This window comes from Myxine glutinosa, chromosome 4 (genome assembly GCF_964187855.1).
Source record: "Myxine glutinosa chromosome 4, kmMyxGlut1.1, whole genome shotgun sequence".
In the NCBI taxonomy this organism is placed as follows: Eukaryota; Metazoa; Chordata; class Myxini; order Myxiniformes; family Myxinidae; genus Myxine; species Myxine glutinosa.
In genome coordinates this window covers 39,466,190-39,494,155 of record NC_136264.1, presented here as the reverse complement: position 1 = coordinate 39,494,155, position 27,966 = coordinate 39,466,190, and the positions used below count along the sequence as shown (strand labels likewise).

General features: G+C 45.4%; 2 protein-coding genes across 2 annotated transcripts in view; both read left to right on the top strand.

Annotated features, from left to right (window-relative positions):
- The window catches only part of LOC144891699 (uncharacterized), a 1,187,956-nt gene that overhangs the window by 911,138 nt on the left and 248,852 nt on the right, over nucleotides 1–27,966 (top strand). The gene's annotated exons all lie outside the window — the stretch shown is intronic.
- DAG1 (dystroglycan 1) lies at nucleotides 202–26,571 on the top strand. The gene is made up of 4 exons (XM_078775644.1): nucleotides 202–557; nucleotides 14,723–15,109; nucleotides 20,465–25,149; nucleotides 25,459–26,571. The coding sequence occupies exons 2-3, from the start codon at nucleotides 14,810–14,812 to the stop codon at nucleotides 22,856–22,858; spliced, it is 2,694 nt and encodes an 897-aa protein (XP_078631770.1). The 5' UTR covers nucleotides 202–557; nucleotides 14,723–14,809; the 3' UTR covers nucleotides 22,859–25,149; nucleotides 25,459–26,571.

Here is a 27,966-nt window from a genome sequence, read left to right as displayed (position 1 = left end):
TACTATTACACGACGTTTTTGTCTAGTTTGTGCCGGTCATGGCGGTAAAATTCGCGGTAGTGCTCTTTACCCTTTTGTCGAGATTTTTTCGTTCACACAGTTTGAATCTTTGTTATTTGTCCCTCGTGTATAACTGTATAGATTTAATGCGCAGCGTAACTTTGGTCTGATACTCTGATATCTATAAATAAATAAATAAATAAATAAATAACCCGATACACTAACGTTGGGGGGCGATGGTTCTGCGGTAGTGTCCTTATAATTATATATGAAAGAGAAAGAATAGGAGGAGAAGGAAACGATAGAGGTAGAGGATGCAACGGCAGCGTTAGAAGTAGAGGAGGCGGTGGCAGAGAAGGCGGTGGTAGTGATAGAGGCAGTGGCAGAGGTGGAGGTAAACGAAGAGGTAAACGAGGAGGGGTAGTAGGTGGAGAAAGGGAGAATATTTCTCGAGTGAGCTAGTGGGCTTCAAGCAAGACCCCTCGAACCGCCGCCATTGCATGGAGCTGAGGCGGCTGGAGTGCTTTGCACTGCTCATGCTGTGATTGCGTTTACACGTAAGTTTCACATTCACAGCGGAGCCCGGCGTGTGGAATCGCGCGCTTGGTCAACTGTTGATGAAGCGCAGGTGTGCTGGCACAAATGGCTCCATGTGTCGAAGATCCTTGTGCTGTATATTCTTCTAATTCAACGAAACGTGATGGGAGTCACTGTTACTGTTAGGAGGGTTCTGTTAGAGCTTTGATAGGGATTTTGCATATAGGATGAGAAGGTGTGTGTGTGTGTGTATGTGTGTGTGTGTGTGTGTGTGTGTGTGTGTGTGTGTGTGTGTGTGTGTGTGTGTGTGTGTGTGTGTGTGTGTGTGTGTGTGTGTGTGTGTGTGTTTAGTTATTTTTGAGGGTTGGAATGGATAGGGGTAGGTGGAGGGGGAAGAAGGAGCGGTGGCATATGGGGTGGATGTGGAATGGAATGGGGAGGGGAAGGGGGAGGTGCCATGGGGAAGGAGGAAGAGGAGGTGGAGGTAGAATGGGTAGGGGGAGGAGGAAGAGGAGGTGGAGGTAGAATGGGTAGGGGGAAGGGGAGGAGGAAGAGGAGGTGGATGCAGCATGGGAATGTGTATGGGGAGGTGGCATGAGAATGGGTAGGTGGAAGTGGCATGGGAATGGGTACATGGAGGTGGCGTGAGAATGGGTAGGTGGAGTGAGGATGGGTAGGTGGAAGTGGCATGGGAATGCGTAGGTGGCATGGGAATGTGAATGGGGAGAGGGTGGTGGCATGGGAATGGGGAGAGGGAGGTGGCATGGGAATGGGGAGAGGGAGGTGGCATGGGAATGGGGAGAGGGAGGTGGCATGGGAATGGGGAGAGGGAGGTGGCATGGGAATGGGGAGAGGGAGGTGGCATGGGAATGGGGAGAGGGAGGTGGCATGGGAATGGGGAGAGGGAGGTGGCATGGGAATGGGGAGAGGGAGGTGGCATGGGAATGGGGAGAGGGAGGTGGCATGGGAATGGGGAGATGGGGAGGCAAGAGGAGAGGAGAGGGAGGTGGCATGGGTAGGGGGAGAGGGAGGGGGATGTGGCATGGAAAGGGGGATGTGGCATTGTTTGTGTTTGGCACATGAGTTGGGGTGTGCATGTTAGGGGTTGGCCTAGGGTCGTGGAGGTGGTGGTTGTGTGTGTTCAGGGTTGTCATGGGGAGGGGGAGGTGGCCTGGGTTGTTTGGCACATGAGTTGGGGTGTCCTTGTTCAGGGGTCGGCTTGGTGCGGTGGTTGTGTTACCTGTGTATGTTGAGGGTTGGGAGGGGGCTGGCGTGTGTTGTGCTTGTTAGGGGGTTGGCAAGGTGGGTAGGAGATGTGTATGGTGGTGGGCTGGGGCTGGCTGGGTTGGCAGGATGTCCCTTGCGGGGGGGAGGGGGGCGGGGGTAAGGGCATGTATCTTGGCGTCAGGATTGGCACGAGGTGAGTGCTCCTCTCGAGCCTGACGTCAAGGTAAGGAGTCCTCCCTCATTGGTTTCCTCCACGTCCTCCCCCACTGGTTCCCTCCCCCACTGGTTCCCTCCCCCACTGGTTCCCTCCCCCACTGGTTCCCTCCCTCACTGGTTCCCTCCCTCACTGGTTCCCTCCCTCACTGGTTCCCTCCCTCACTGGTTTCCTCCCTCACTGGTTCCCTCCACGTCCTTTCTCACTGGTTCTCTCCCTCACTGGTTCTCTCCCTCACTGGTTCTCTCCCTCACTGGTTCTCTCCCTCACTGGTTCTCTCCCTCACTGGTTCCCTCCCTCACTGGTTCCCTCCCTCACTGGTTCCCTCCCTCACTGGTTCCCTCCCTCACTGGTTCCCTCCCTCACTGGTTCCCTCCCTCACTGGTTCCCTCCCTCACTGGTTCCCTCCACGTCCTCCCTCACTGGTTCCCTCCCTCACTGGTTCCCTCCCTCACTGGTTCCCTCCCTCACTGGTTCCCTCCCTCACTGGTTCTCTCCCTCACTGGTTCTCTCCCTCACTGGTTCTCTCCCTCACTGGTTCTCTCCCTCACTGGTTCTCTCCCTCACTGGTTCCCTCCCTCATTGGTTCCCTCCCTCACTGGTTCCCTCCCTCACTGGTTCCCTCCACATCCTCCCTCACTGGTTCCCTTCCTCACTGGTTCCCTCCCTCACTGGTTCTCTCCCTCACTGGTTCCCTCCCTCACTGGTTCCCTCCCTCACTGGTTCTCTCCCTCACTGGTTCTCTCCCTCACTGGTTTCCTCCCTCACTGGTTCCCTCCCTCACTGGTTCCCTCCCTCACTGGTTCCCTCCCTCACTGGTTCCCGCACTCACTGGTTCCCTCCCTCACTGGTTCCCTTCCTCACTGGTTCCCTCCCTCACTGGTTCCCTCCCTCACTGGTTCCCTCCACGTCCTCCCTCACTGGTTCCCTCCACATCCTCCCTCACTGGTTCCCTCCACGTCCTCCCTCACTGGTTCCCTCCACGTCCTCCCTCACTGGTTCCCTCCACGTCCTTCCTCACTGGTTCCCTCCACGTCCTCCCTCACTGGTTCCCTCCACGTCCTCCCTCACTGGTTCCCTCCACGTCCTCCCTCACTGGTTCCCTCCCTCACTGGTTCCCTCCCTCACTGGTTCCCTTCCTCACTGGTTCCCTCCCTCACTGGTTCCCTCCCTCACTGGTTCCCTCCCTCACTGGTTCCCTCCACGTCCTTTCTCACTGGTTCTCTCCCTCACTGGTTCTCTCCCTCACTGGTTCTCTCCCTCACTGGTTCTCTCCCTCACTGGTTCTCTCCCTCACTGGTTCCCTCCCTCACTGGTTCCCTCCCTCACTGGTTTCCTCCCTCACTGGTTCCCTCCACGTCCTCCCTCACTGGTTCCCTCCACGTCCTCCCTCACTGGTTCCCTCCACGTCCTCGGTTGGGAAGGTGTTGATTGAGCCCGTGCTCCTGGTGTGTTTGGGTGTTTCATTCATCACTTCGTGCTATGAATGAACTCCACGTCCCTTCTCCTCACATGGTAACACCGGCGAGCAAGTTACCGATGTATTATTTTTAGAAATCAGTAAAATAGTTTGCCTTGTTTTTATTGCATGCCTTAGTTGGAACCTCAGTGTGAACATGTTCCTGCCTCTGTAAATGCTTGTTGAGTTTTTACTCTTTCGATGTATGAATATGAATATATGAATGAATGAATGATCGTTTTGAGGCCATTTTTCCCCGCTAAAGCGGGGGTTCGCCTTGCGGGCCCCATGACCTCATGGTTCCCTTTTTGAGGCAATGTTTTTATGGCCGGATGCCCTTCCTGACGCCAACCCTTACTCGCCTCTTACGATGAGCAGGGATGAGCACGAAATTGCTCCAGTGTTTTGTTTTTATCGTTGCACAACTTTATCTGGAAGTTTGAGTTTGATTTTTCGTAATTGTGACATTAACATCAACAAAGTTCAACGTCGATCTAAATTGAATTCATGAAAATGCCCAAACTACTGCCCCATGATGTGCGTTTGGCCTTTGTTGTCCCCCGTCGCACCGCGGAGCGAAAGGGGGACTACGGTTTTCCCCTCCGTGCGTATGTGCGTGCATAAGCGAAGGACCGAATTCTAATTTGATGTGTGGGTGCAACCCACGTCAAAATCCAAGATGGCGGCCGCCATGTATGTCTGAACCTTGTGAGCGGAATATCTTGAAAATAAGCGAAGTACCAACTTCTAATTTGGTGTGTGGGTGTATCTCGGCATAAGGAAGAACGCTATTGAAAATTGGGTCGCCACGTCAAAATCCAAGATGGCCGCCGCCATGTATGTCAACCTTGTGAGCGGAATATCTTGAAAATAAGCGAAGTACCAACTTCTAATCTGGTGTGGGTGTTGTTATGGATTCGTCACTTCTGTTGTTGTGGTTTTCATCCACTGTACATTTTTGATTCCATGTACTATTATTGTTGTCATTTAAGGGAAATAGATATTACTATTTTCAAAAGGTAAAAGTCAATGTTTTAAATGAAACCGGAACCGGACGACGACGAAGAGGAAGAGGAGGAAAAAGAAGGCGGAGCGAGTGAGTCTGACAAGAAGAAGCCGAGCGGCGTTGAGATTTTGAGCAAACGCTGGCGAACGGGAGTCACTAGCGAACTTTGGGTTTCCCAAGAAGGGGATTCCTGCGACAGAGTTGTTATCACTGTGACGGATCAACCTGCGTGACAGGTTTTGTGGTTGATTCCGGAGAGAATCATCAGAGTGCCGTTACGCCACGAGAGCGGGCCGTCGGCCATTTTGACTCACGCAGGACTTGCGCTTCGCTCAAGGTTTCATCTCACTTCGACCATTTTCACCACATTCAGACGTTAATCTGGTGTGTGTGTGCGTGCGTGTGTGCGTGCGCGCGCGCGCAACGTGGCTTTTGAAGGTTAATTTGCGGTTCGCCGACTGTGAGCCGTGGAACATCCATACCCGAGGGTGTGATTTCCCAGTCGCCTGGAGGGCGCCTTTGGATTTCCCAGTCGCCTTGAGGGCACCTTAGCGCAGCTTTGGCAGCAGGACTGTAACTGCCAACCCAACGGGATTCTGGTCTCGATTGGACATCGTTCTGACGATCGCTGGAGCGGATCGACTTGGGCTTGATGCCGGAATAGAGCCATTGGGGAATGTTCTTTTCGCTCACTTGGAGCACAGTGAGTTATATTGTACGAACCTGATGGTACCATCATAGGAAATATATATTGGTTTTACAATTGATTACTATTGTTGTTGTACTGTTATTCTTGTGTGATCTTGATACAATACTTGTTTGTTTGTAACAATTGGTGTGGCTTCACCATTGATCTTTGACATACAGAATAACTCATTTTTCTGCCGTGACTCCTCTCGGGGCTCTGACGCCTCTCGGGGCTCGGACGTACACAGTGACATGGGGGTTTGGGGAGGAGCACGTAACAGTGTATCTAGGCATAAGGAAGAACGCGATTGAAAATTGGGTCCCCACGTCAAAATCCAAGATGGCCACCACCATATATATGTCTGAACCTTGTGAGTGAAATATCTTGAAAAATAAACGAACTACTAACTTCTAATCTGGTGTGTGGGTATATCTACGCACAAGGGAGAACGCTATTGAAAATTTGGTCGCCACGTCAAAATCCAAGATGGCCGCCTTGTGTCTTCCACTTTGTCAACTCATCACTTCACCGACGGGGGACCTCGGCGTAACGCTTGTTTTCTCTATTCCTTGTGGGTCAATGTCTGAGGCTCTGGCAAGATCACCGAGAAGCGAGGAGCACGCCCACTCGACTTGGAGCCGTCTATCCTGGGTTGGAATCTCGACCCAGCTATAAATTTGTATTACAAACGACGAATTATTACAAATTCCTGCACCGTCAATGGAACACCATGTGGGCGAAAAGCCTGCCAGGCCGACCCCACAAGATGGGAATAATTTTGGTAGAAGTAATTGTTGTGCTTTCTTATAATTCCGTAGGCAGTATGGCTGCACTTGGTATCTTTTTCTGGAAGCGTGGATGTGCCGCTGATGCAGTGCCTCTGTTACCGGTAATCTGGAACTCGTTTTTCTGTCCTCGGAAGGATGACAGAGGCTTGAACTGAAGACCTTAAGGTCTTAAGCCAGCCACCTTAACCGTTAAGCCAGGCTTTATGGTGGTGGTAGTTGTGCTTTTTGGGTTTTTTCAATCTTACTTTGAAACCGTTTTCGCATTCAATGATGACAAAGATTGCTTTGTATGTCCTTGCTTGTTTTGCTTCTTTTTTTTCTTCTTCTTCTTTTTTTTTCTCTTTTCACTAAAAAAATCTTCTTTTTTTTTGCTTCTCCAAAGTTTGAGAATGACAGATTCTGCAAAATGATTAATGTAGCAAAACGTTCTGTTTCCAAAACGATGCGTTTGTTTAATGTTCTACTTCAAAATCACTGCACGTCTGTTTTTGTTTTGCTTCATCTGCTGTACAAGATTTTCTCCACCTACAGATGAGAACTTGAATACTTTTCCATCAATATGTCACTTGTTTCAAGTATCTGGTAACATGGGAGCCCATGGCTTGATTTCCATAGAAAAGTGTGTTTGTGTGTGTATATGTGTATATGTGTATATGTGTGTATGTGTATTTGTTAGTTTTAGGAAACCGCTAAGAAGCAATGGCAACCACCATACAGGTCCCTTAGAATAGTTATTTCATAGTATAAGATTATAATAGATCCTTCTCCTTATACGCCTGGTATATACACCTTCTCCTTATACGCCTTCTCCTTATATATATATATATATATATATATATTATTCTTCTCCTTATATGCCTGGTGTTGGCTTAGCGGTTAGGGTGCCGGCTTGGGATCCTAGGATCCTGGGTTCGAATCCCGGTCGATCGCTGAATTAACGCCAGGGGGGTTGACTCAGCCTATCATCCTTCCGAGGTCGGCAAATTGAGTACCAGCTTGCTGGGATGAATGATCCCGGTGTGTACCCCGGTTTAGAATAGGTACACCGTATCCCTGCGCATCGTAAGAGCGTGACCAAGGTTGGCGTCAGGAAGGGCATCCGGCCATAAAAACATTGCCTCAAACAGGGAACCATGATTGTCATGGGGCCCGTAAGGCTAACGCCCGCTTTAGCGGGGAAAATGGCCTTAAAACGATCATTCTTCTCCTTATACGGGTTAGTATGTCATAATGCATTGGAGTCTGATAAAAAAGGAGGCGGTAGAATACAGAGAGGCCACCAATGTGTCTGCGATGCAAAAGTGACAGGCCTAGACACTCGCTTAATTGTCGGAGATCCCAATGATTATGAGGGCCTTTTTTCCATGACATCAAGCAGGGCAAGGTGTGCGTGTGCGCGCACGTGTGCTCGCACATCCGTCCGTGTTGCAGCTCTGTGCACGACACTTAGACCAGGTAGCAAAATAATCTTGATGTTATGAAGATAAAATTGGCCATCATCAACGTTTCATTCAGTAGTTTGTGGAGCTAATTGAAAAGGGAATCACGGATGCATTGAACAAATATGGGAAAAGCCGTTCAGTGTACTTTTACGAGATAGCTTTGTCTGATGAGGATATTTCAAAAAGTTGTAGATGGATTCGGATGACATTTTTGGAGAGGTTTGGTGTGTGCCAAGACAAAAGGGTTCGATTTTGGTGAAGATGCAGATCTGGGTAGTAGGATTTTAAAAGTGATTAATCACCACTGAGGGATAGGCCAAAAACGATATTTACACAATATCTCAAAAAGTTATGGACAGATCTGGACAAAGCTTGGTACATAGGTTGGTCAGGTGATGAGAACAAGCCGATTACATTTTGGTGTCTGACAATGACAAAATGTCCGGATATAGATCTGGCCTAGCGGTGGGATACAAAATGTAAACCGTTCAGCCTGGTGGAGGTATGCGAGTGCCGTTCTAGTTAGCAGTTGTTTTCGTCAGGATTGGCTTGAGATGCGTTTGGGATGCTTTCTATTTTGATTACGGCTTGCAAAGTTATGCCGTCGTGTTCCGTACAGTGCTTAGCATTTGCACGTTTTGGGTACCGGAAGAGACCGGTAGCACCTTTTACTGCACTTTATATGGCGATGAGGCATTGGCAAGTTTGCAACTTCTCTGTTAAAACCAAGTCGAGGCAGAATGAAAGTCCGAGTCGAAACGTTAAATGTGTGTGCTGCATTTCGTAACAGTCGTGCATTGTAAAGGCCCATGTTGTAAAGGCCCATGTTGTTGACAGAACCTCACTATTGGCTTTGATTCCAGAGTTGCGTGACTTTTTGTGAACTCGTCACAAATTGCGGGTGTCATTCTGTCGGTTGCTTTTGTACGATCGCTGGCAGTTTAAGACTCGTGAAGTTTATTTCAGGAGTTGTTTTTTTTGTACTTTAAAGGATTATCGTGGAAACTTTGTTGAGCTGAATTTTGGCACTTCTGCCGTGAGACTGATGAGTGGATACTGGATATGCCATAGGAACCAGGCAGACGTGCTACCACTTTGCTAGTAAAAAGGAGGAATCGGTTGGAATCGCTGCAATGAATCTACGATATTAAAATTGTTGGGCGATTGCAATAAATGTTCAAGCATTGCAGTTAAAGCGATGAAGAGCGATCACTTTTGGGATTGTTGTATTTGATTTGATCTTGAGTTGAAACGCAAAAAAAATAGATTCTCCAATTAAATTCACTTAAGAAAATAATTAAAACTAAAACGGCACTCGGTAGAGAGCAAATCTCCGCCAGGCTGAACAGTTTATATTTTGTATCCCACTGATAAGCCGGATCTGGATTTGGACCTGAACCAAAATCGAATCGGCTTGTTCTTGTCACCTGTCCAACTTGTCCACCAAGTTTTGTCATAAGTAATCCACAACTTTTTGAAACGTCATGCTAACTTTTGAAAACCTTTTGAAATAGTTTTTTGCCCCATCATTCAATCGTGAAGAATGGCTTAAAAATTTTTTTAATGCTTGTTTCCGGATCCGGATTCAGATCTTCACCAGAATTGAACTGATTTGACCTTGTCACACATCCAACCTGTCCACCAGGTTTCGTCCGAATCCATCCACAACTTTTTGAGATATCCTGTCCACAAACAAACAGATAAGACAGGGGTGAAAACATCAAAAACACCTTCGGTGGTGGAGGTAATGAAATGGGGGTGATTTTTGTATAAACCAGGAAAAGTACCCGTCCCCAATGACGGGAAAAGCTGGCCATGGTGGTGGCAAGAATAACCACACAAGAATGAAGATCATGTGTGTTTCCATTCATTCTCACAACTGAATTGTCCATACGGTATCCACAGTGCTGAGAAAATTCTTCGAATATGTAGACCACGAGGTAATCACAATATTGTTTATGACGGTGCATTCGGATAAATTGAGTACCAGCTCACTGGTAATTCCCTGTTTGTCGTTAAAGGCGGCAAAAAGGGTTGGCGTCAGGAAGGGCATCCGGCCGTAAAACATTGCTTCAAATAGGGGACCGAAAAACAACAACAACCACGGTTCTCGAAAAAGGCCAACCCCCGCTTTGCGGGGAAAAATGGCCTCTAAAGGTGTTTTTTTTTTTTTTTTTAATTCGGATAAAAAAAATATTCCTTATTCTACCGTTGGCTGCAATAATGTATAGGTTCTCTGGTGAACCTACATGTGAAATTGCGATCCATAAAGATGACCATGACAAAAGCACGGAGCGCTCAAATCAATCCCCGCCACTTTCCAGAGTTTCACGCTCTGCAAATCCCTTTCTCCCATGCACCTGGTGCATTGTTCCCCTTGCATAGCGCTAAATATGAAATGAAGTTATCAGAGAGGCACAATCCAGTGAGTGTGAGTATACAATTTTAGATTGAAATGGTTTGGACATATTGAAAGAATGGAGTAGGAAATATGAGGTCAAAGAATGGACCATAGCGGTATGAACAGTTAACGGTCAGTGGAGAGACGAGGACCAAATGGAAGCAAACAGTGGAGAAGGATCTAATGGAAGAGGCAAAACATCTAGCCCAAGATAGAAAAAGGTGGCTGTGGTTTGGGCCTTATGCTTCATAGTAGCAGCGGTAATTGAGAACGAGGAATTTTTACTCATCACTTTGACGGATTTGACCTTCAAAATAATTGTTGGTTGAAGTCGGTGACCAAATATGCAAATCCTGTACAAATTTCAAGTCGATCAGATGAAAATTGGCGATTTTAGAAATACGGCTTATGTTGACCTTTTGGCCCATGTTGACGTAAAATATTGAGTGATCGTAAAAATTCAGTAAAATGTAAAACAGTCATTCAATACAAATAAAATATTCGGTGATATTGTTAAATTGACCTGATATGCAAATGCTCTTCAAATTTCAAGTCAAACAACACCACAACAACAACAACAACAACAACAACAACAACATGCATTTTAAGGCCATTTTCCCTGCTAGAGCGGGGGTCAGCCTTGCGTTTTTTCAAATTTCAAGTCGATTGGATGAAAATTGAGGATTTTAGAAATTTGAAACCTTTTGACGTCAAAAACAATAGGCTTCTTGCTTATGACCAACTCTACCATTTGGTGAAGTTTCGTGAAGATCAGTTTAAATTTGTGACCTGCAGGTGGTTGACAAACAGACAGAATAACACACGTGACCAACCAACATAATTGTGAATGAACAAACAAATATACAGCAATACCCCGTTTTACGCCATTTCGACCTACGTCAAATCTGACTTTACGCCACTCTTCTAGAGTAAATTTCAGTTCAGCGAACGTCATTATGTGCGACTTTACGTCACTCCTACATCATAATAGGAGGACGTGAAAAAAACTAATTTTTCCTTAAAAATATATTTAAAATAAATAAAATAGTACATAAATTAACAATAAAAGAAGCTGACAAAACAATTTAAAATACAATAAAAAGCACATTAAAAATATAAAAATGTACGTGCAGTATACTGTACGTACGCGTAGCTGCTGGTTCTCATTCAAAACAAAGGCGACGCCATTTGCATTTTGTCCTGTGCTGCGGTCGCGTGCTTGCTTTGCCTTTCGCTGGTATTTTTGTGATTATTCCTTTACTGTGTAAAGGTTCCTTTACTGTGTAAAACAACCAACGTAACGTGGCAACGGCGAAACACGACGACGATGCCGGCTCGGACGACCGTCCGTGGCAGACGTCACGTAACGTCACCGTGCAGAGTGTGCAATGTCTGCGACGAGGTCAGGCCCCATGGCCCATGGCCCATGTGAAACGAACGACCGTGTCATGCCTCGAGCTGGGGTGCCTCGTCGGGCACCTCGCCGGCATCCGGCGTCGACGAACCGATCGACGTGTGCATGTGTGCATGTGCACATGTGCATGGATTTGCAAATGCCTGCCTGTACGTCGTCGTTTCTGCGTATATCGCATCGTCCAAAAAAAAGAAGCACGCAACTTCGGCCGCTCGAGGAAAGACGGGGCACGTCTACGACTAGGAGGCGAGCGTCGATCCCCGGGGCGGCTGGGTTCACGGAACCCTGAGCTCGTTCGTTCGTCACAGACGACACGACACGACACGACCACCGGTGAAACTGCTCGGACACGTTGGGTAAAGCACGCCGTGGTGAAGCGGGCCGCGGAGCCACTCGGCACACAAGCCCGCTCACGGTCGACACGTCCGTGCCGGTCACCCCGTTCGAGGAGAAGACCCGACCGATAGAAAACAACGAAGGGACTCCCGACGGGGAGCGGAAAAGATTCAGGGCGAAGCCGCAGCCTCCTCCAGTTATTTACTCTAGTTTTACGGTGTTTGTCTTAATTTTAAGGCATTTTTAAGACTTTAAGTCAAAAACCGAGTTACGTCACGGCTTATGGAACCAATTAATGACGTAGGTCGGGGTATTGCTGTATACATATACAAATTCACCGTTATAGTTATACAATGACTACAATGACTACAATTACGACAATACAAATACAATTTATAGCCGGCGAAGCCGGTGTTGTGAATGAACGCGTACGTATTATGTTGAAAAACCAGATTTTGCTGGATCCTTTGAGAATTCTAAGCTTTGACGCACCAAATCACTCAATGGAGGCCGCCATCTTGCGGATGCGGAAGTATGCATAAAGAATTGAGAAAAAGTTCAATAGGAGTTTGTTTCACCCGTCTTTTTTTGATTCACACTCTTATGCACCTCTAATTTGTAAATATAATACTTTAAGACCAACCTCGTTCCGCGGGCCCGCACAGGCCCTGGTTATCTTCAACGAAAATCGTCACCAAACACCGGAACCAATGAGATTCGAGCATTTGAAAAAATATTTCAAAAAAGCTTATTACCGCGTTTCGGAGGCTGAAAACGGCGTCAAATATTCTAAAATTGATGAAGAATTATTTTTTAGAAATCTCGCGGCCGTAGGGGATAGTTTTTCATGGCCGGAAATATCCGAAGTTGAGACGGAATTCACCGAATTAATCAAGAAGTAAGTTTTATAAATTTTAATCTCATCCAGAATGCAAATGGTGTCATTTTGAACTAGGTACGGTACCTACTACACCTACCTACTACCAACAACCTAACCTACCGATGCCATAGTGGCCAGAGGCTTTGGCTTCGCCGGCTCATTGCAGCAGGGTACTAGTACAACTACAATGACTGAAAGAGGAACATCATTTATGTCTTTTTGTTATCAGAGAGTATGCTATGTCTCTATGTAGAGTACTCTACGTAGGGATGGCGCAGGGGAAAAAATGGTGGCCCCATCTGCTACATACTAAACTAAAGTATGAGTATCTCTGCTAAAAAGTTGCTTAGGCTACATCTGAGAACCTACCTGGTCTGTTCAACTGATTGTCTAGGCAGAGATCACGTTTCAGTTTTCCAGACCATGGAAAAACGAAAAAACAAACAAAAAAAACTATCTGTCAAACCCGGGAATTCATCTCGTCGTTCATAATAATAATCTTCTTCAGAAGGCATATTTCCGACCTGCTTCTATCGATGGCAATGATTCTGGTACCATCCAACAGATACAGCACTTTTGATGATGGCATGATTGCAGTTGGTTCATGTTTCCACGAGTTTTGTGGAACTGGGATATTAAAATTTCTGCAGATGTTCCATTGGATTACTCGACATACCTTGTTGTGCCTTTGAATGTACAGCTGTTCTGACGAGTTTTTTTACATTCCGATAGGAGGTGACTCGTCCTTTCTTTTTCTACCTTGCAGAACCTACACTTGTCCGATTGACTCAATCCTGCCATCTTCTTAAATCCATTTGTGTAGTGTCCTTGGTCTTAGGCATTAACAATGATTCGTTCTCCGTCCCAGTTGAGCTGACCTCTTCTTAGCCATTCCAATGATCCTTCTTTGTCTATTCCCAATCTGTCCAACTTTTTAAAAATATATTTCCCTGCTCTTTTGTATTTCTCCCAGTTGTCACTATATATCTGCTGGGATTTCATCTTGTATTTTTTTCTTTTTTGCAATCGTTGGGGCTGTATTCGTTGCTGTTTCGGTTTGTTGTGTTCATGCTTGTACACAAATTGTATTTGGTAGTCTAGTGAGCTTTTCACGTAATCTGCTGATCCTACAGGCTACAGTCGTCGCTCTGTGCACTCGATTGAGTTCCATCAGGCTGCCATCTCCTTCTTTCCTTGTGTGTGCGCATGTGTGTCAGTGTGCGTGTTCAATAGAGCTGTCTTTTCTAGGGACAATCATTATTTAAAGAAAGATGTAGGGATGGTTTCACATGATCATTTCTCATGATCATCCCTACCTTGTTTACGTACGTTTTGGAGTAACATCCCTACATCCCTTTACATTTTACCTCCGCCACCGAAGGTGGATGGAGGTTATGTTTTCATCCCTGTCTGTCTGTGAACAAGATATCTCAAAATGTTGTGAACGGATTCGGATGAAATTTGGCAGAGAAGTAGTGTATGTGACAAGGACGAAATTATTAGATTTTGGTGAAGGTCTGGATTTGGATCCTGCTAGAAGAATTTTTTAAGTGATTCTTCACCATTGCTAGATAGGGCCGAAAACGATACATAGCAGGATATATCAAAAAGTTATGGATGGATTTGGGCGAAATTTGGCGGAGAGGCTGCGTGTGTGACGAGGACCAATCGATTCAATTTTGGTGAAGATCTGAATATGGATTCGGATACGAGAGTTATTAAATTTTAAAGCGATTCTTCACCATTGAGAGATTGGATGAAAAGCGATAAATAACATATTTGAAAAAGTTGTGGACGAGTTATGACTAAACTTGGCGGACGAGTTGGTTCGGTGACGAGAACAAGCCGATTATTTAAAATGTTTTTATTACTTGTTCTAATGTTATTGTATTTTGTCCTGTTCTAGTCCTAGTGTCTAGTCTAGTCACTGAGGTTTTCTAAACATAAGCAACAGTAAATATTCTTCCATTAATTATATATATGGCCACATGGATGTTGTTGGCCCATCTACTGGTCAATTGGGGTGAACGTGTAACTGAGTCTGTAAACTTGGTGTAATCCAAGAACGATCACGTTTCACATTTAAAACAAATCCAGCCCCAGTTTGCTGTCACTTTTTAAAGATTTTGCACTGCGCTGGTTTTGACCGTTCGATAGACGTTTTTTTTTGTTGTGTTCTTTGTCGTACTGTACACAAATTATATTTTCCGACAGGGTCAGTGCAAAGTTTCCCAATCGTTTGTGCTTGTTATGGAAGTTTATATTTATTTATCCCATCACATTCTTGCATTGCTTAGATTGTCATTTGATTTGATTATTTTCCTTTGTAGAGACCTGAAGAACTTCACTGGCGAATGAATTGAAGGAAGAGGTGATGCATCCTGGAAAATAACCCAACAACTGTGGAGCTTTTAAACATGGTTTCCAAACACTGCTTAGCCTTTCGGTTTTCAAGATTGTGCATTTACGTCAAAATCGTCGTGATCGCGCTGGGTGTTCCGTTATGCCAAGCTGGAAACGCGGACGTCTTCGTATCAAAGGGTGATGAAAATCAAATCGAGGCCTCCCTGTACCATACATTTCACAACCTTGATGATGGACCACACTTGAATCCTGATAAGGTTTGGACAATTCCTGATGTGGCGGCTTTGGTAGGGTATGCCTTTCAACTGAACATACCTCGGAGTCCACGATACGGCGATGTTGGACCACTAAAGGTGAGTTAGTAAGTTAAATTGAATGTTCTTTCAACAGATTTCGCAGTTTAAATGCGTTAGCCATGTTGTTGCTGCATATTGTTTTCAGTTATTTTCTAATCGACATGCATAAGAACAAGGTGTGTGGCCTTTTAATTTTGTTTCTGTGCAATTCCACACCCCTGGGCCAATCTCAATCGAATATCCATTTGCACATGCACTGGTGATACTCAGGGTCAGGTCATGGGCACAAAATGAACCCTCCTCTGCCCCCGCAAGGCAGTTCTATGTATGCATGCGTTGTACAATGTACATCTGAAAATCAGAAGAAGAAAAAAACGACACGAGACCGAGGAGAAACTGACCTCAGAAGAACGAAATGAGGCCGTTTGGCCCAACACTGCTGTGGTGCACTCCCGGATATATTTTTTGCTATAGCTCTAAACATCAATCTTCTTGATTGTTTACGGAAGTTCAAATAACCCAATCTTGATCGGGTGACGCAACTTGTTGGCTTTAATAATGTTCTCAATAGTTAGTTTTTGGAATGTTTAAAAAAATTAATCTGGTTAGCTTTTCATGCAGAATGCTTTGTGTGGTCAGGATACAACCACAGCCGAAGGTTTTAGTCGTAGGAATTGCATGTCCAGCTTTGTGACAATTTGCCTGAAACACAGCCTCTTTTATTGTCTTTTCAAGTCGAAGAATGACTTTGCTTCTCCCCTGTAAAGACCAATTATTTATACAGACTTGAGCAATCTGCAGGTGTTGTCTGTTTAATCATAAAGGTTATCAAAGCACAGGAAGGCTGTTAATAAGTTCATATCGGCGTTACTTTCACTTTCGTCATCCGAACTTGTTCAGCAGATGCTGTGAATGTTGAGGAATGACTAATAATTATAATCAAAGCGCTTTCTTTCTGCACTTCCAATGACTTTGACAGCCCGACATTCTATCTCTGTTGCCAAATTTGCAAGCAATGGCATTTGTGATTTCTATTCCTGGCTAGCACACGCGCTCACCGACTGCAAGCAGCACAGTCTGAATACATCTTTTACCAACAGTCGGCTTAAGCTACAATAGTTTTTGCTTTGATTTTTGATTATCCACAGCTTGACTTAAGAATTGCATTATTGAACGGCATCTAGCACCTGGTGTTGGGCTAGCGGCTCGGGTGCCAGCTTAGGATCCAAGGATCCTGGGTTCGAATCCCGGTCGATTGCTGAATTAACGCCAGGGGGGTTGACTCAGCCTGTCATCCTTCCGAGGTCGGCTAATTGAGTACCCGTTCACTCGTAATTCCCTGCTTGTCGTAAAAAGGCGACAAAAAGGGTTGGCGTCAGGAAGGGCATCCGGCCGTAAAACATTGCTTCAAAAAGGGGACCAAAAAACAACAACAACCACGGTCCCCGAAAAAGGCCAACCCTTGCTTTGCGGGGAAAAAAGGCCTCCAAAGGTTTTTTTTTTTTTTGTTTTTTTTAAATCTAGCACCAATTAAGTGCCGTACAAAGCCCATGCCATCTCGGGAGCCTCCTCAACTCGACCCTTGCCTTTCATTTAATCGCATAATTTGACCCTCATTTTGCAGATTGTAAGACACACCAAATAAAACAAGCGTTACGCCTAGGTCCCCCGTCGGTGAAGTGATGAGTTGACAAAGTGGAAGACGCAAGGCGGCCATCTTGGATTTTGACGTGGCTACCCAATTTTCAATAGCGTTCTTCCTTATGTGTAGATACACCCACACACCAGATTAGAAGTTAGTATTTCGTTTATTTTTCAAGATATTTCACTCACAAGGTTCAGACATACATGGCGGTGGCCATCTTGGATTTTGACGTGGCTACCCAATTTTCAATAGCGTTCTTCCTTATGCGTAGATACACCCACACACCAGATTAGAAGTTAGTATTTCGTTTATTTTTCAAGATATTTCGCTCACAAGGTTCAGACATATATGGTGGCGGCCATCTTGGATTTTGACGTGGCGACCCAATTTTCAATAGCGTTCTTCCTTATGCCTAGATACACCCACACACCAGATTAGAAGTTGGTACTTCCCTTATTTTTCAAGATATTCCACTCAAGGTTCAGACATATATATGGTGGCGGCCATCGTGGATTTGGACGTGACGACCCAATTTTCAATAGGGTTCTTCCATATGCCTAGTTGCACCCACACACCAAATTAGAATTTGGTCCTTCGCTTACGCACGCACGGACGGACGGACGCACACACGGACGGAGGGGAAAACCATAGTCACCCTTTCGCTCCGTGGTGCGAGGGGGGACAATAAAACTAGAGCGAAGTCGATGACGCGCCATTGCAAATCCCCATGCTTCCCACCTAAAGCAAAGTTGAAAGATTGCAAAAGTTTTCACCAGGATTGACCCAACATCAAATTTAGAGTTACACTTTTCCATATTTTGACCCCTGTGACATTAAGTCCCGACACGCTGGGGAATGAACTGGGGGTCAAATCCCCCAAAAAATGTTTTTAAAAAGTTTTAAAATGTGCCTGTTGTTCGATTTTATGGTAGTTGACCCATGGGACGGGGCCAAAACTGATATTGTTCTTGCCAGTTGATGATCATTACTTCCAAGTAAGATCATAACTACCTCGATTTTGTATACAAAAAAAAAAAAAAACGTTTGCTGTATTTCTGCCCAACCATTTAGGAGATAGCGTTAGACAGAACTTAGACAAACCTACCTCCAGACAGACCTACCTCCAGACAGACACCTACCTCCAGACAGACAGACCTACCGAGAGACAGACCTACCGAGAGACAGACCTACCGAGAGACAGACCTACCGAGAGACAGACCTACCGAGAGACAGACCTACCGAGAGACATACCTACCTACAGACATACATACTTACAGACATACCTAGCTACAGACAGACAGGCCGACCTAGCTACAGACAGACAGGCCGACCTAGCTACAGACAGACAGGCCGACCTAGCTACAGACAGACAGGCCGACCTAGCTACAGACAGACAGGCCGACCTAGCTACAGACAGACAGGCCGACCTAGCTACAGACAGACAGGCCGACCTAGCTACAGACAGACAGGCCGACCTAGCTACAGACAGACAGGCCGACCTAGCTACAGACAGACAGGCCGACCTAGCTACAGACAGACAGGCCGACCTAGCTACAGACAGACAGGCCGACCTAGCTACAGACAGACAGGCCGACCTAGCTACAGACAGACAGGCCGACCTAGCTACAGACAGACAGGCCGACCTAGCTACAGACAGACAGGCCGACCTAGCTACAGACAGACAGGCCGACCTAGCTACAGACAGACAGGCCGACCTAGCTACAGACAGACAGGCCGACCTAGCTACAGACAGACAGGTCGACCTAGCTACAGACAGGTCGACCTAGCTACAGACAGGTCGACCTAGCTACAGACAGGCCGACCTAGCTACAGACAGGCCGACCTAGCTACAGACAGGCCGACCTAGCTACAGACAGACAGGCCGACCTAGCTACAGACAGACAGGCCGACCTAGCTACAGACAGACAGGCCGACCTAGCTACAGACAGACAGGCCGACCTAGCTACAGACAGACAGGCCGACCTAGCTACAGACAGACAGGCCGACCTAGCTACAGACAGACAGGCCGACCTAGCTACAGACAGACAGGCCGACCTAGCTACAGACAGACAGGCCGACCTAGCTACAGACAGACAGGCCGACCTAGCTACAGACAGACAGGCCGACCTAGCTACAGACAGACAGGCCGACCTAGCTACAGACAGACAGGCCGACCTAGCTACAGACAGACAGACAGGCCGACCTAGCTACAGACAGACAGACAGGCCGACCTAGCTACAGACAGACAGACAGGCCGACCTAGCTACAGACAGACAGACAGGCCGACCTAGCTACAGACAGACAGGCCGACCTAGCTACAGACAGACAGGCCGACCTAGCTACAGACAGACAGGCCGACCTAGCTACAGACAGACAGGCCGACCTAGCTACAGACAGACAGGCCGACCTAGCTACAGACAGACAGGCCGACCTAGCTACAGACAGACAGGCCGACCTAGCTACAGACAGACAGGCCGACCTAGCTACAGACAGACAGGCCGACCTAGCTACAGACAGACAGGCCGACCTAGCTACAGACAGACAGGCCGACCTAGCTACAGACAGACAGGCCGACCTAGCTACAGACAGACAGGCCGACCTAGCTACAGACAGACAGGCCGACCTAGCTACAGACAGACAGGCCGACCTAGCTACAGACAGACAGGCCGACCTAGCTACAGACAGACAGGCCGACCTAGCTACAGACAGACAGGCCGACCTAGCTACAGACAGACAGGCCGACCTAGCTACAGACAGACAGGCCGACCTAGCTACAGACAGACAGGCCGACCTAGCTACAGACAGACAGGCCGACCTAGCTACAGACAGACAGGCCGACCTAGCTACAGACAGACAGGCCGACCTAGCTACAGACAGACAGGCCGACCTAGCTACAGACAGACAGGCCGACCTAGCTACAGACAGACAGGCCGACCTAGCTACAGACAGACAGGCCGACCTAGCTACAGACAGACAGGCCGACCTAGCTACAGACAGACAGGCCGACCTAGCTACAGACAGACAGGCCGACCTAGCTACAGACAGACAGGCCGACCTAGCTACAGACAGACAGGCCGACCTAGCTACAGACAGACAGGCCGACCTAGCTACAGACAGACAGGCCGACCTAGCTACAGACAGACAGGCCGACCTAGCTACAGACAGACAGGCCGACCTAGCTACAGACAGACAGGCCGACCTAGCTACAGACAGACAGGCCGACCTAGCTACAGACAGGCCGACCTAGCTACAGACAGGCCGACCTAGCTACAGACAGGCCGACCTAGCTACAGACAGACAGGCCGACCTAGCTACAGACAGACAGGCCGACCTAGCTACAGGCCGACCTAGCTACAGGCCGACCTAGCTACAGGCCGACCGACCGACCAACCTACCTACAGACTGATAGACCGACCAACCTATCTACAGACTGACAGACCGACCTACCTACAGACCTAGTTACAGACTGACAGAGACCTACAGACAGACTGAGCCGATTACAATATCCCCCCCGTCTTTTTTTTTTAGAAAGTTTAAGTATGATAAGCACCATCAAACGAATGTATCTTTTTACGTTGAAGGCTCCAGTCATTGATTACATAGTCTTCATCGAGGCCAGGCCTTGTATAATTGTTTTTGGTACTCTTGTGCAATCATTAATTGTTGCATTAAAACACAATTATTATTTTTGTGCTTGGAATTCGTCGCTGTTACATTGCCATGAAAGATGTTCAGTACCTTTATCGACTAACTTCTCACCCTTTTAGGTAACGGAAGCTGGAAAGGAGAGGTTACCTCCCTGGCTTATGTGGGACAATGCGACATTGAGTCTGCTCGGGCTGCCCTTGGAAGATAATGTGGGATTGTATTTCATCGCCATATCGACAATGAACAATACCTTTATAGACTCTGAGGTGTTCACAATCAGTGTCGTTTCCAACAAGAACACGGTTAAAAGCAATGCAAAACTATATTTTCTAACCCAAATGTCAAAGTTTGCATGCAAGCCAGAGGAAACGGTCACCATTCTAACTGTAATTATTGACACAGACGCTGCAAAAATGAACCCCTTTCATCGTCTCGAACTTCTGAAGCAGATGCAGCTGTTTTCAAAAGTGAAAACTGAAGAAATGAAGTTGATGCCGGTTGTTAACAATAAGCTTTTTGATATGTCCGCATTTATGGCTGGTCCTGGCAATGCAAAAAAGATGACAGAAAATGGTGCCCTCCTGTCCTGGGAGCTCGGTTGCTCACTGGACGAAACAACAGTTCCCAACATTATTAGTGTGGAAGAGTCTGCTCGACAAGGTACCATGGCAAAGCATATAGGCTATCCTGTTTTGGGTTGGCATATTGCCAATCATAAAACTGCCGTGATCAAGAGGGTACGAAGACAGCTATATGCAACTCCCACACCGACATTCACTGTTCCTCTTCCCACACATCCGGTAACGGGAATGCCCCCTCGAAGGATAATACCGACACCCTTGTCGCCAGCCTTTGAAACTACGCAGTATGTTCCAATTTGGCATCCTGGCCCAGGTCACATTATTACTCACACGGTCACCGTCACTCCCAGCAGAGGAAAGCCTGCAGTGTACACGACTCCGGCCCTTTATCCCATTGTGCCAACGTCTGTCTCCACTACAACCACAGTTGTTGGTGCAATTCAGCCAACTGCTGTGTACCCAGGCTTCATTCAACCCACAGTGGGTTATGAGCCCCCTTCACAAAAACCTCGTCCTACCATCTCGACCAAGGTCGACACGTTGAAACCGGCAATGACGACGACGAGGAAGCCACGGGTGAAGACACCCGTGTACAAGAAAACGACGCCTGCGCCAACCACTCCGTTCAAAAGCTTAACAACCACAGCACCGATTGCGAAAATAACAACCAAAGCTACTACAACTACATCACGTACAACAACTAGAATAATTCCAGATCGAAACAAGCCACCCATTTTGATGAACCACATTGACCAACTTGATGTTTATCTTGGTACGTATTTTCAATTCAAGATACCATACGACACCTTTTTTGACCACAATGATGGAACGACTGATAAACTGAAGTTGGTTCTCTCTGCCAGCAAGAATGAGCCTGTGGGAAGGATGTCCTGGGTGCAGTTTAATACCACGAGCCAGGTCCTGTTTGGACTTCCACCAAGTGATGAAAAGCTCGTTGGAAAGCACGAGTACATATTGACCGCTATGGACAAAGGTGGTAAAAAGGCGAGGGATGCATTGGAAATCATTGTGCACCAAAAGCCAAATGATGGCCTGTCGAGTGCATTTTTTAACGCCACTCTCGATAATGATTACAACAGCATCGCGAAAGATTTATTTGCGAAAATCAAATTGATGAAAACGTTAGCCATGGCTCTTGGCGATAGAAACGCCAGTGTGCTTACAATCCGAGAGTTGGGGAACGGTACTTTTATAGAGTGGATTAACAACACCCTTCCTTTGGAGCCCTGTCCGAAACAAGAGATAAGGCAGCTAGCCAAAAGGATTGGCACAAATGATGGGAAACCAACAAAAACACTGGAAGCGGCCATGAAACCAGATTTCCGGCCCGTTTCGATTAATGTCATCGGTTCTTCTGACTGCGAAGGAATCAGTTTTGTACCCGTTCGGCAAATTCCTCGAATTGTCCCACCAACACCATCTCCAGAGCCTCCAGTTGAAGGACCGGAGCGGACTAGCCAAGATGATGTATACCTCAACACCGTCATCCCTGCCGTCGTTGTCGCTGCGATTCTGTTGATCGCGGGCATCATTGCGATGATTTGCTATCGCAAGAAGAGAAAGGGCAGGCTCTCTGAGGAGGACCAAGCGATGTTCATCAAGAAAGGAGTACCGATCATTTTTGCGGATGAACTTGACGACTCAAAACCTACAGCCTCATCCAGCATGCCTTTGATACTAACGGAGGAGAAACCCCCTTTGCCTCCACCTGAATACCCCTGCCAACTCGTTCCTGGAAATTTGACACTTGGTGACGATTTTATATGTGAAACGACACCGCTGCGAGAGGAAGATCCAAACGCTCCTCCGTACCAGCCACCGCCACCTTTTTCGAGTGCTCAAGAGAGCAGAAGTCTGCGTCCGAAGAACATGACGCCATATAGGTCGCCGCCACCTTACGTCCCACCGTAACCTCCCTCCCCCACCCACCTCTCACTCCACCGCACACACCCCAACCCATCTCCAATGCAGTATTCACATCAAACAAAGGTGTTTTGTTTTGATACAGAAATGTGAACCTGATGTTTTTTGTGCATTAAAATAATTGGTACTTCATTTTCTAACTAAACAAATTGAAGCATCAGTTGTAATGTAAATATTTTCTATCCCAAAGTACAAAATTATCTTCGAGTTCGAAAATAGATTTTGGATTGTTCAATGCCTGCCTGGGGTGGAAAAAGAAAGCATTTTGGTGGAAAGGTAACTTTTGGAAAGATTGATGGCGCCGGTACCAGATCATCTGGTTTTAAAAATCTTCCTGATGAAGGCGTTTATTTTTGAGCATGACACCTCATTATGTTGATATAAAGAAAAGAACGTTTGGCCTTTGATTTGATTTTAAAGAAGATGGCCACAAACTAATTCTGCTGCGTTTGGGTTTGACCGGCATCAAATGTCATGTGAACGGTTCGATTTCAACATTGTGGGTTTTGATACTCTTATGCATTTGTTATTCGCTCACCGTTTGAAATTATTCTTGACCTTGGAAATGCAGGTTTCTAATGTTTTGCCGTTATGGTGCTATTGCTGGTTGCATCACTAAAGTTACCCAGCACTGATAGATTCTCTCGTTGATGGTATTGTAAATTAGCGACGTGCGTAATACGGTGCCATATCTAATGTTGCATCCCTTTAACTTCTCATCCCCCTCAAATATCAGAACAAATGTCGCATTTCAATGGTCAGTTGTTCTTCATTCCTCGATTGGGGACGTTGAACAACTTGAAACCCTCCAACCCGGCATGAACCATATACCCGTTCGCAAGGCTGAAGGTGCTGGCATCATGTTTGTTACTTGTCATCAAGCTTGCCTTTGGATTAAGAAAGGCAAGATGGCAAACACCGGCGAGGATTGGTACTTTTATATAAAAGCCAAGCTGGCCTGGCCAACCCTTGTCATCTCTCTTGGCCTGGTTATGCTCCGCCGATCGGACAGGTGCAAATGTGCCAATTGGCTCTGCCATTGGTTTGAAAATATTTTCTCGATTGCACTTTCTTCTTCTCCCAAGGCCACGTTGTGGACAAAATAGTATTCACAAGCATTTCGCAACGTTCTTAAAACCATAGGAAACCTTGACTTTTTGACGGTGGTTCCGTTTCAAATTGGATGTGGTTTATAATGTCTTACCAAGTGGATACAAGAGCTCATTCAGTCCACACTGTTTAGAAATTTGCTTTTCAGTCATGTCAACTTCTGATTATAGGATTGATTGATTGATTGGTGGGTGGTGCTCCGAGCTTAACCGACCTTTGAACGTCTTCTTCGTTTTTTTTTTGTTTTTTAAACTGATTTTTGTGAATTGATGGGTGAGATTCTTACAAATGACTATTTTGGTTTGCTTAAATTGATCGTGATTTAGGAAGCCATGAAGTCGTGGGATGATGTCTGACAGTTTTATAGAGAATTGTCAGATTTCAGTTTACACTACCTGTCTCAGATTATCAAGTGTAAACTATTTGATTGTTGTTTGTGCACTTTCATTGCAAACTTGATCATTTTAAAGAGTTTGAGTTTATTTGTTAATTAGTTGTTTTTTGTTTTTTTTGAGTAAGAATATTTTACATGCTTTTCCTTTTCAAGCCCTGAAAATGTTTTTAATTTAAAATACAAACTACTATTTCCGCTGTGGAATATGATAGCGTTTTATTATTTCAGTTGTTGCTCTGATTCAAGTGCGCTGTGTTTGTGCAATATTGGAAACCAGTCCAAGATGTCATCTTTGAAATCCTAACAATGGTCTGGAGTTGGATGCCCTTCGTAGTCGAAGATTGCTATTCGCATTGATGTTTGAATTACCCAGTCGATTTTTTTTGTCGATAGCAAGAGGCAGAAACCTGATGTCGAGGAACCTCCAAGAAGAGCAGGTCGCTCACTTGCCGTCCTCAGTCCAGACAGGAATTTGTCAATTTGTTCAGGATTCTGGTGATGACTGTCTTGATCTAACATCAACCAATGACCGCTGCTTACTGACTGGTTCTCCGTTTTAACGTCCTTACGATCGACGGCACAGGCATGATGGATCGGCCTCTGTGTGAAACACCAGGATGACAGTTCACAGGTGCGTCAAGATTCAAACCCAGGTTAGATAGTCCAGAGGTGAGTGCGCACTTTCCTCCACGCTATGCCGCCAACCTTCTTGGTTTAATTTGCTACTTTAGTCAGGCAGCTCAGCAAATTGATGTGGACGTTCTGGACAAAAGTGGTAAATTTTCCCCACATGCTACCCATAGCTTTAGCTTTCCATTTTTGTTAGGAACCACTTCCTCCGAATACATTTTTTTTGCAGTATTTTCAGTGACTATGGTACATTAACAGTATTCCGTTTTTTGTATTTTTTCCTTCAAGTTTTATGTTCAGTTTCTTTTTTGTGTTGCTTTTCTAAATGGTATAGTTGTATTCCTTGACCCAGAAAATGTATTTAGACACCAAGATTGTGATCCTAAGTGGCTTATAAGCTGAGAATGGTGGCCATCTTGAAAATCCAAGATGGCTGCCATGTATTCGGAGGAAGTGGTTCCTATCAAAAATGGAAAGCTATGGTAACGGGTAATGTGGGAAAGAATTGGCGCTTTTGTCGAACGTCCATATCCATCTCAAATCCGGTCCTAAGCCGCCTGACTAGTTGTGCAGATCTTAACACCGACATAGTTTTGTCAGGGTGATTAAAAAAACAAACAAAAAAAAACTAACTTATTTACGGGTTTGTTAGGGGCAGTCCGGGTGAAATCTGTTCATTACGGTTTTTCACTAACACTTATTTTCTTTGATTCGTTTTCTTTTCTGTGTGCATGTCATATATGGTTCATTAAAAAAATAGTTTTTGATCTCTTCGTTGCAGTGGCAGGCTAATTACTTAAAAAAAATAAAATATTCACACTACTTGGCAAACCCTGGCAATTTGAAGGAAAAGCTGAATAAGTCAACACGTTTACTCCAGATATGCCTACACGTAATACCAATAAGTTTGTGTTTCGCCGGTTCTTTGATTTTCCCAGCGATTGCCACTGAAGTGAACCTTTGCTTGCATGGTATGTGCTGGGTCGTTTGCACAAGCATTAACAAATATGAAGGTGCTGCACGGTTGGCCTCTGAAGCACCTTATTTCTGGAGTGAAATGTTCCCGTGGTTGTTTGAGACATTTTGTTTTGTTGAATTGTACTACGTAGCAGATTGTATACATCGTGCGGCCAATTTTCTGATATCGAATTGACGCTGGGAAAAAAAAAAAACTGTACTTGTTGATTTCGACATTATGAACACCGTCACCAAAAACGCCATTAGGAATGTCATAAAATGGAGTATTAAAGGAGAAACCACAACAAGGTGATGGTCCAACAAATGTTTTTAATTCTTAATGCAATGTAACATAGTAGTATGGACTGCATGCCTGCAAATGTTTCTAAACCTGTCATTTCATTTGTAGAAAATAAACTTATATTGTTTGTTTATAACTGCCTCGATGGACATAACCTGCTCCCATGACTCGTCATAAGGCCTTTTCACCTTTTAAAATACCCGGTTGATACACCTGCTGTACAAAATTGCTCTCCTTGTGCCTTCTGATATGACGATAACATTTTGGTTTGAAAATGTTGAACGAAGTAAATTTTTAATTGTTGAGCAACGGTAGTCTGTTTTTATTTTGCACATGTGTGTCAGAAGGGGTTGCGGGGGGAGTCGAGAGTAGAAAAGAACAGCAGATATGGGTACGGGAGAAATCGTGTGACTACGGGCAACACTTTCCAAAGACTAGTCACAAGTAGCACCCACTCATGATTGATCAGCACATAAGAAACTGATGCTGCTTCAATATTTGCCTTTTTATTGTGCGTGTGCGAAGCAAAAAGTGAGGTTAAGCAATTGGTTCACTTTGTCTTTCTGTCCACAAACGTCAATTAATTGAATGTTATATTTTGAACAGGATTCGGAAAATTAACCTGTAGTTCAGCAATATTTTTGCAATCGGGTCAAATTCAGAGCCAGAGAGGAGTTGGATAATTATCCTCGCCAGAGGAGAGGGTATTGCATTTGAGTTTGTTTGTCCGCACAGAATAAATATGATTTTCTCTTCAACCGTTGGTTGTAAACCGTAAAACTATTGACAAGAAATTTTCACCATCGGTGCACCTCCATCTGTAGAAAATTTGAATAAATATGTCATAGGTCACGTGGTATGGGCGCCATCTTGGAAAAAACCGAAAAACTTTGCACCTCTATCTCCAAAAGCACTGCATAGAAAAAATTGAGACATGGCTCATTGTAAAGAACTCATGGGGAATAAAATATGTTAATGATGTCATAGAACTCTCCATTATGATGTCATAATTCGACAAGTACAAAACTTCATCTGATCAAGATGAAATAGTGAGTCATCTATGGATAAATTTGTGCAGGAAAAAAAAAAATATATATATATAGGTCACGTTTGGCCGCTATATTTGTTTTCACACAAAAACCTTAAAAATCACTACAAACATCCTGGTGAGAGTCTGCAATCCGATTGCTCTTTCTTTGTTTTACAGTCTGCATGCTTGGCAGTCAAACAAAATTGAAAATCATTCCAACCAGAAAACTTAGTTTTTACTGACGTTAAAGGACACAAACTACGGGCATGGAGAACTAATGTAACGTGTTAAATAAGGTGGTGTAAAAGATGCTGCATCAATGGCAGTAAATTTCTGAATATATATTTATTTTCTCCAACCTTTAGAATTTTTAATTTAATTTGAAATATACACTTGACACTGAAGAACACAAATCACCACCTTTTTGGCACTTTTTCAAAACCCTTTTGCTTTTAGCAGTACTTGGAAAAAATATTATGGCATTTTACATCATGACTAACCAAATTTGCTGCTCGCAGACCCCACCCATGTCCTTTTTTTATTTTTTATTTTCTCAAAGCCGTATAGTGTAAGGTGTTCTAGAAACTGGTTTTTTTTTTTTCCAAAGCTGAATGGCTCCTCGCAATGGACTGAGATGCCCAGGTATAAGGTGAATTGTTGAAGCCCATAGACAG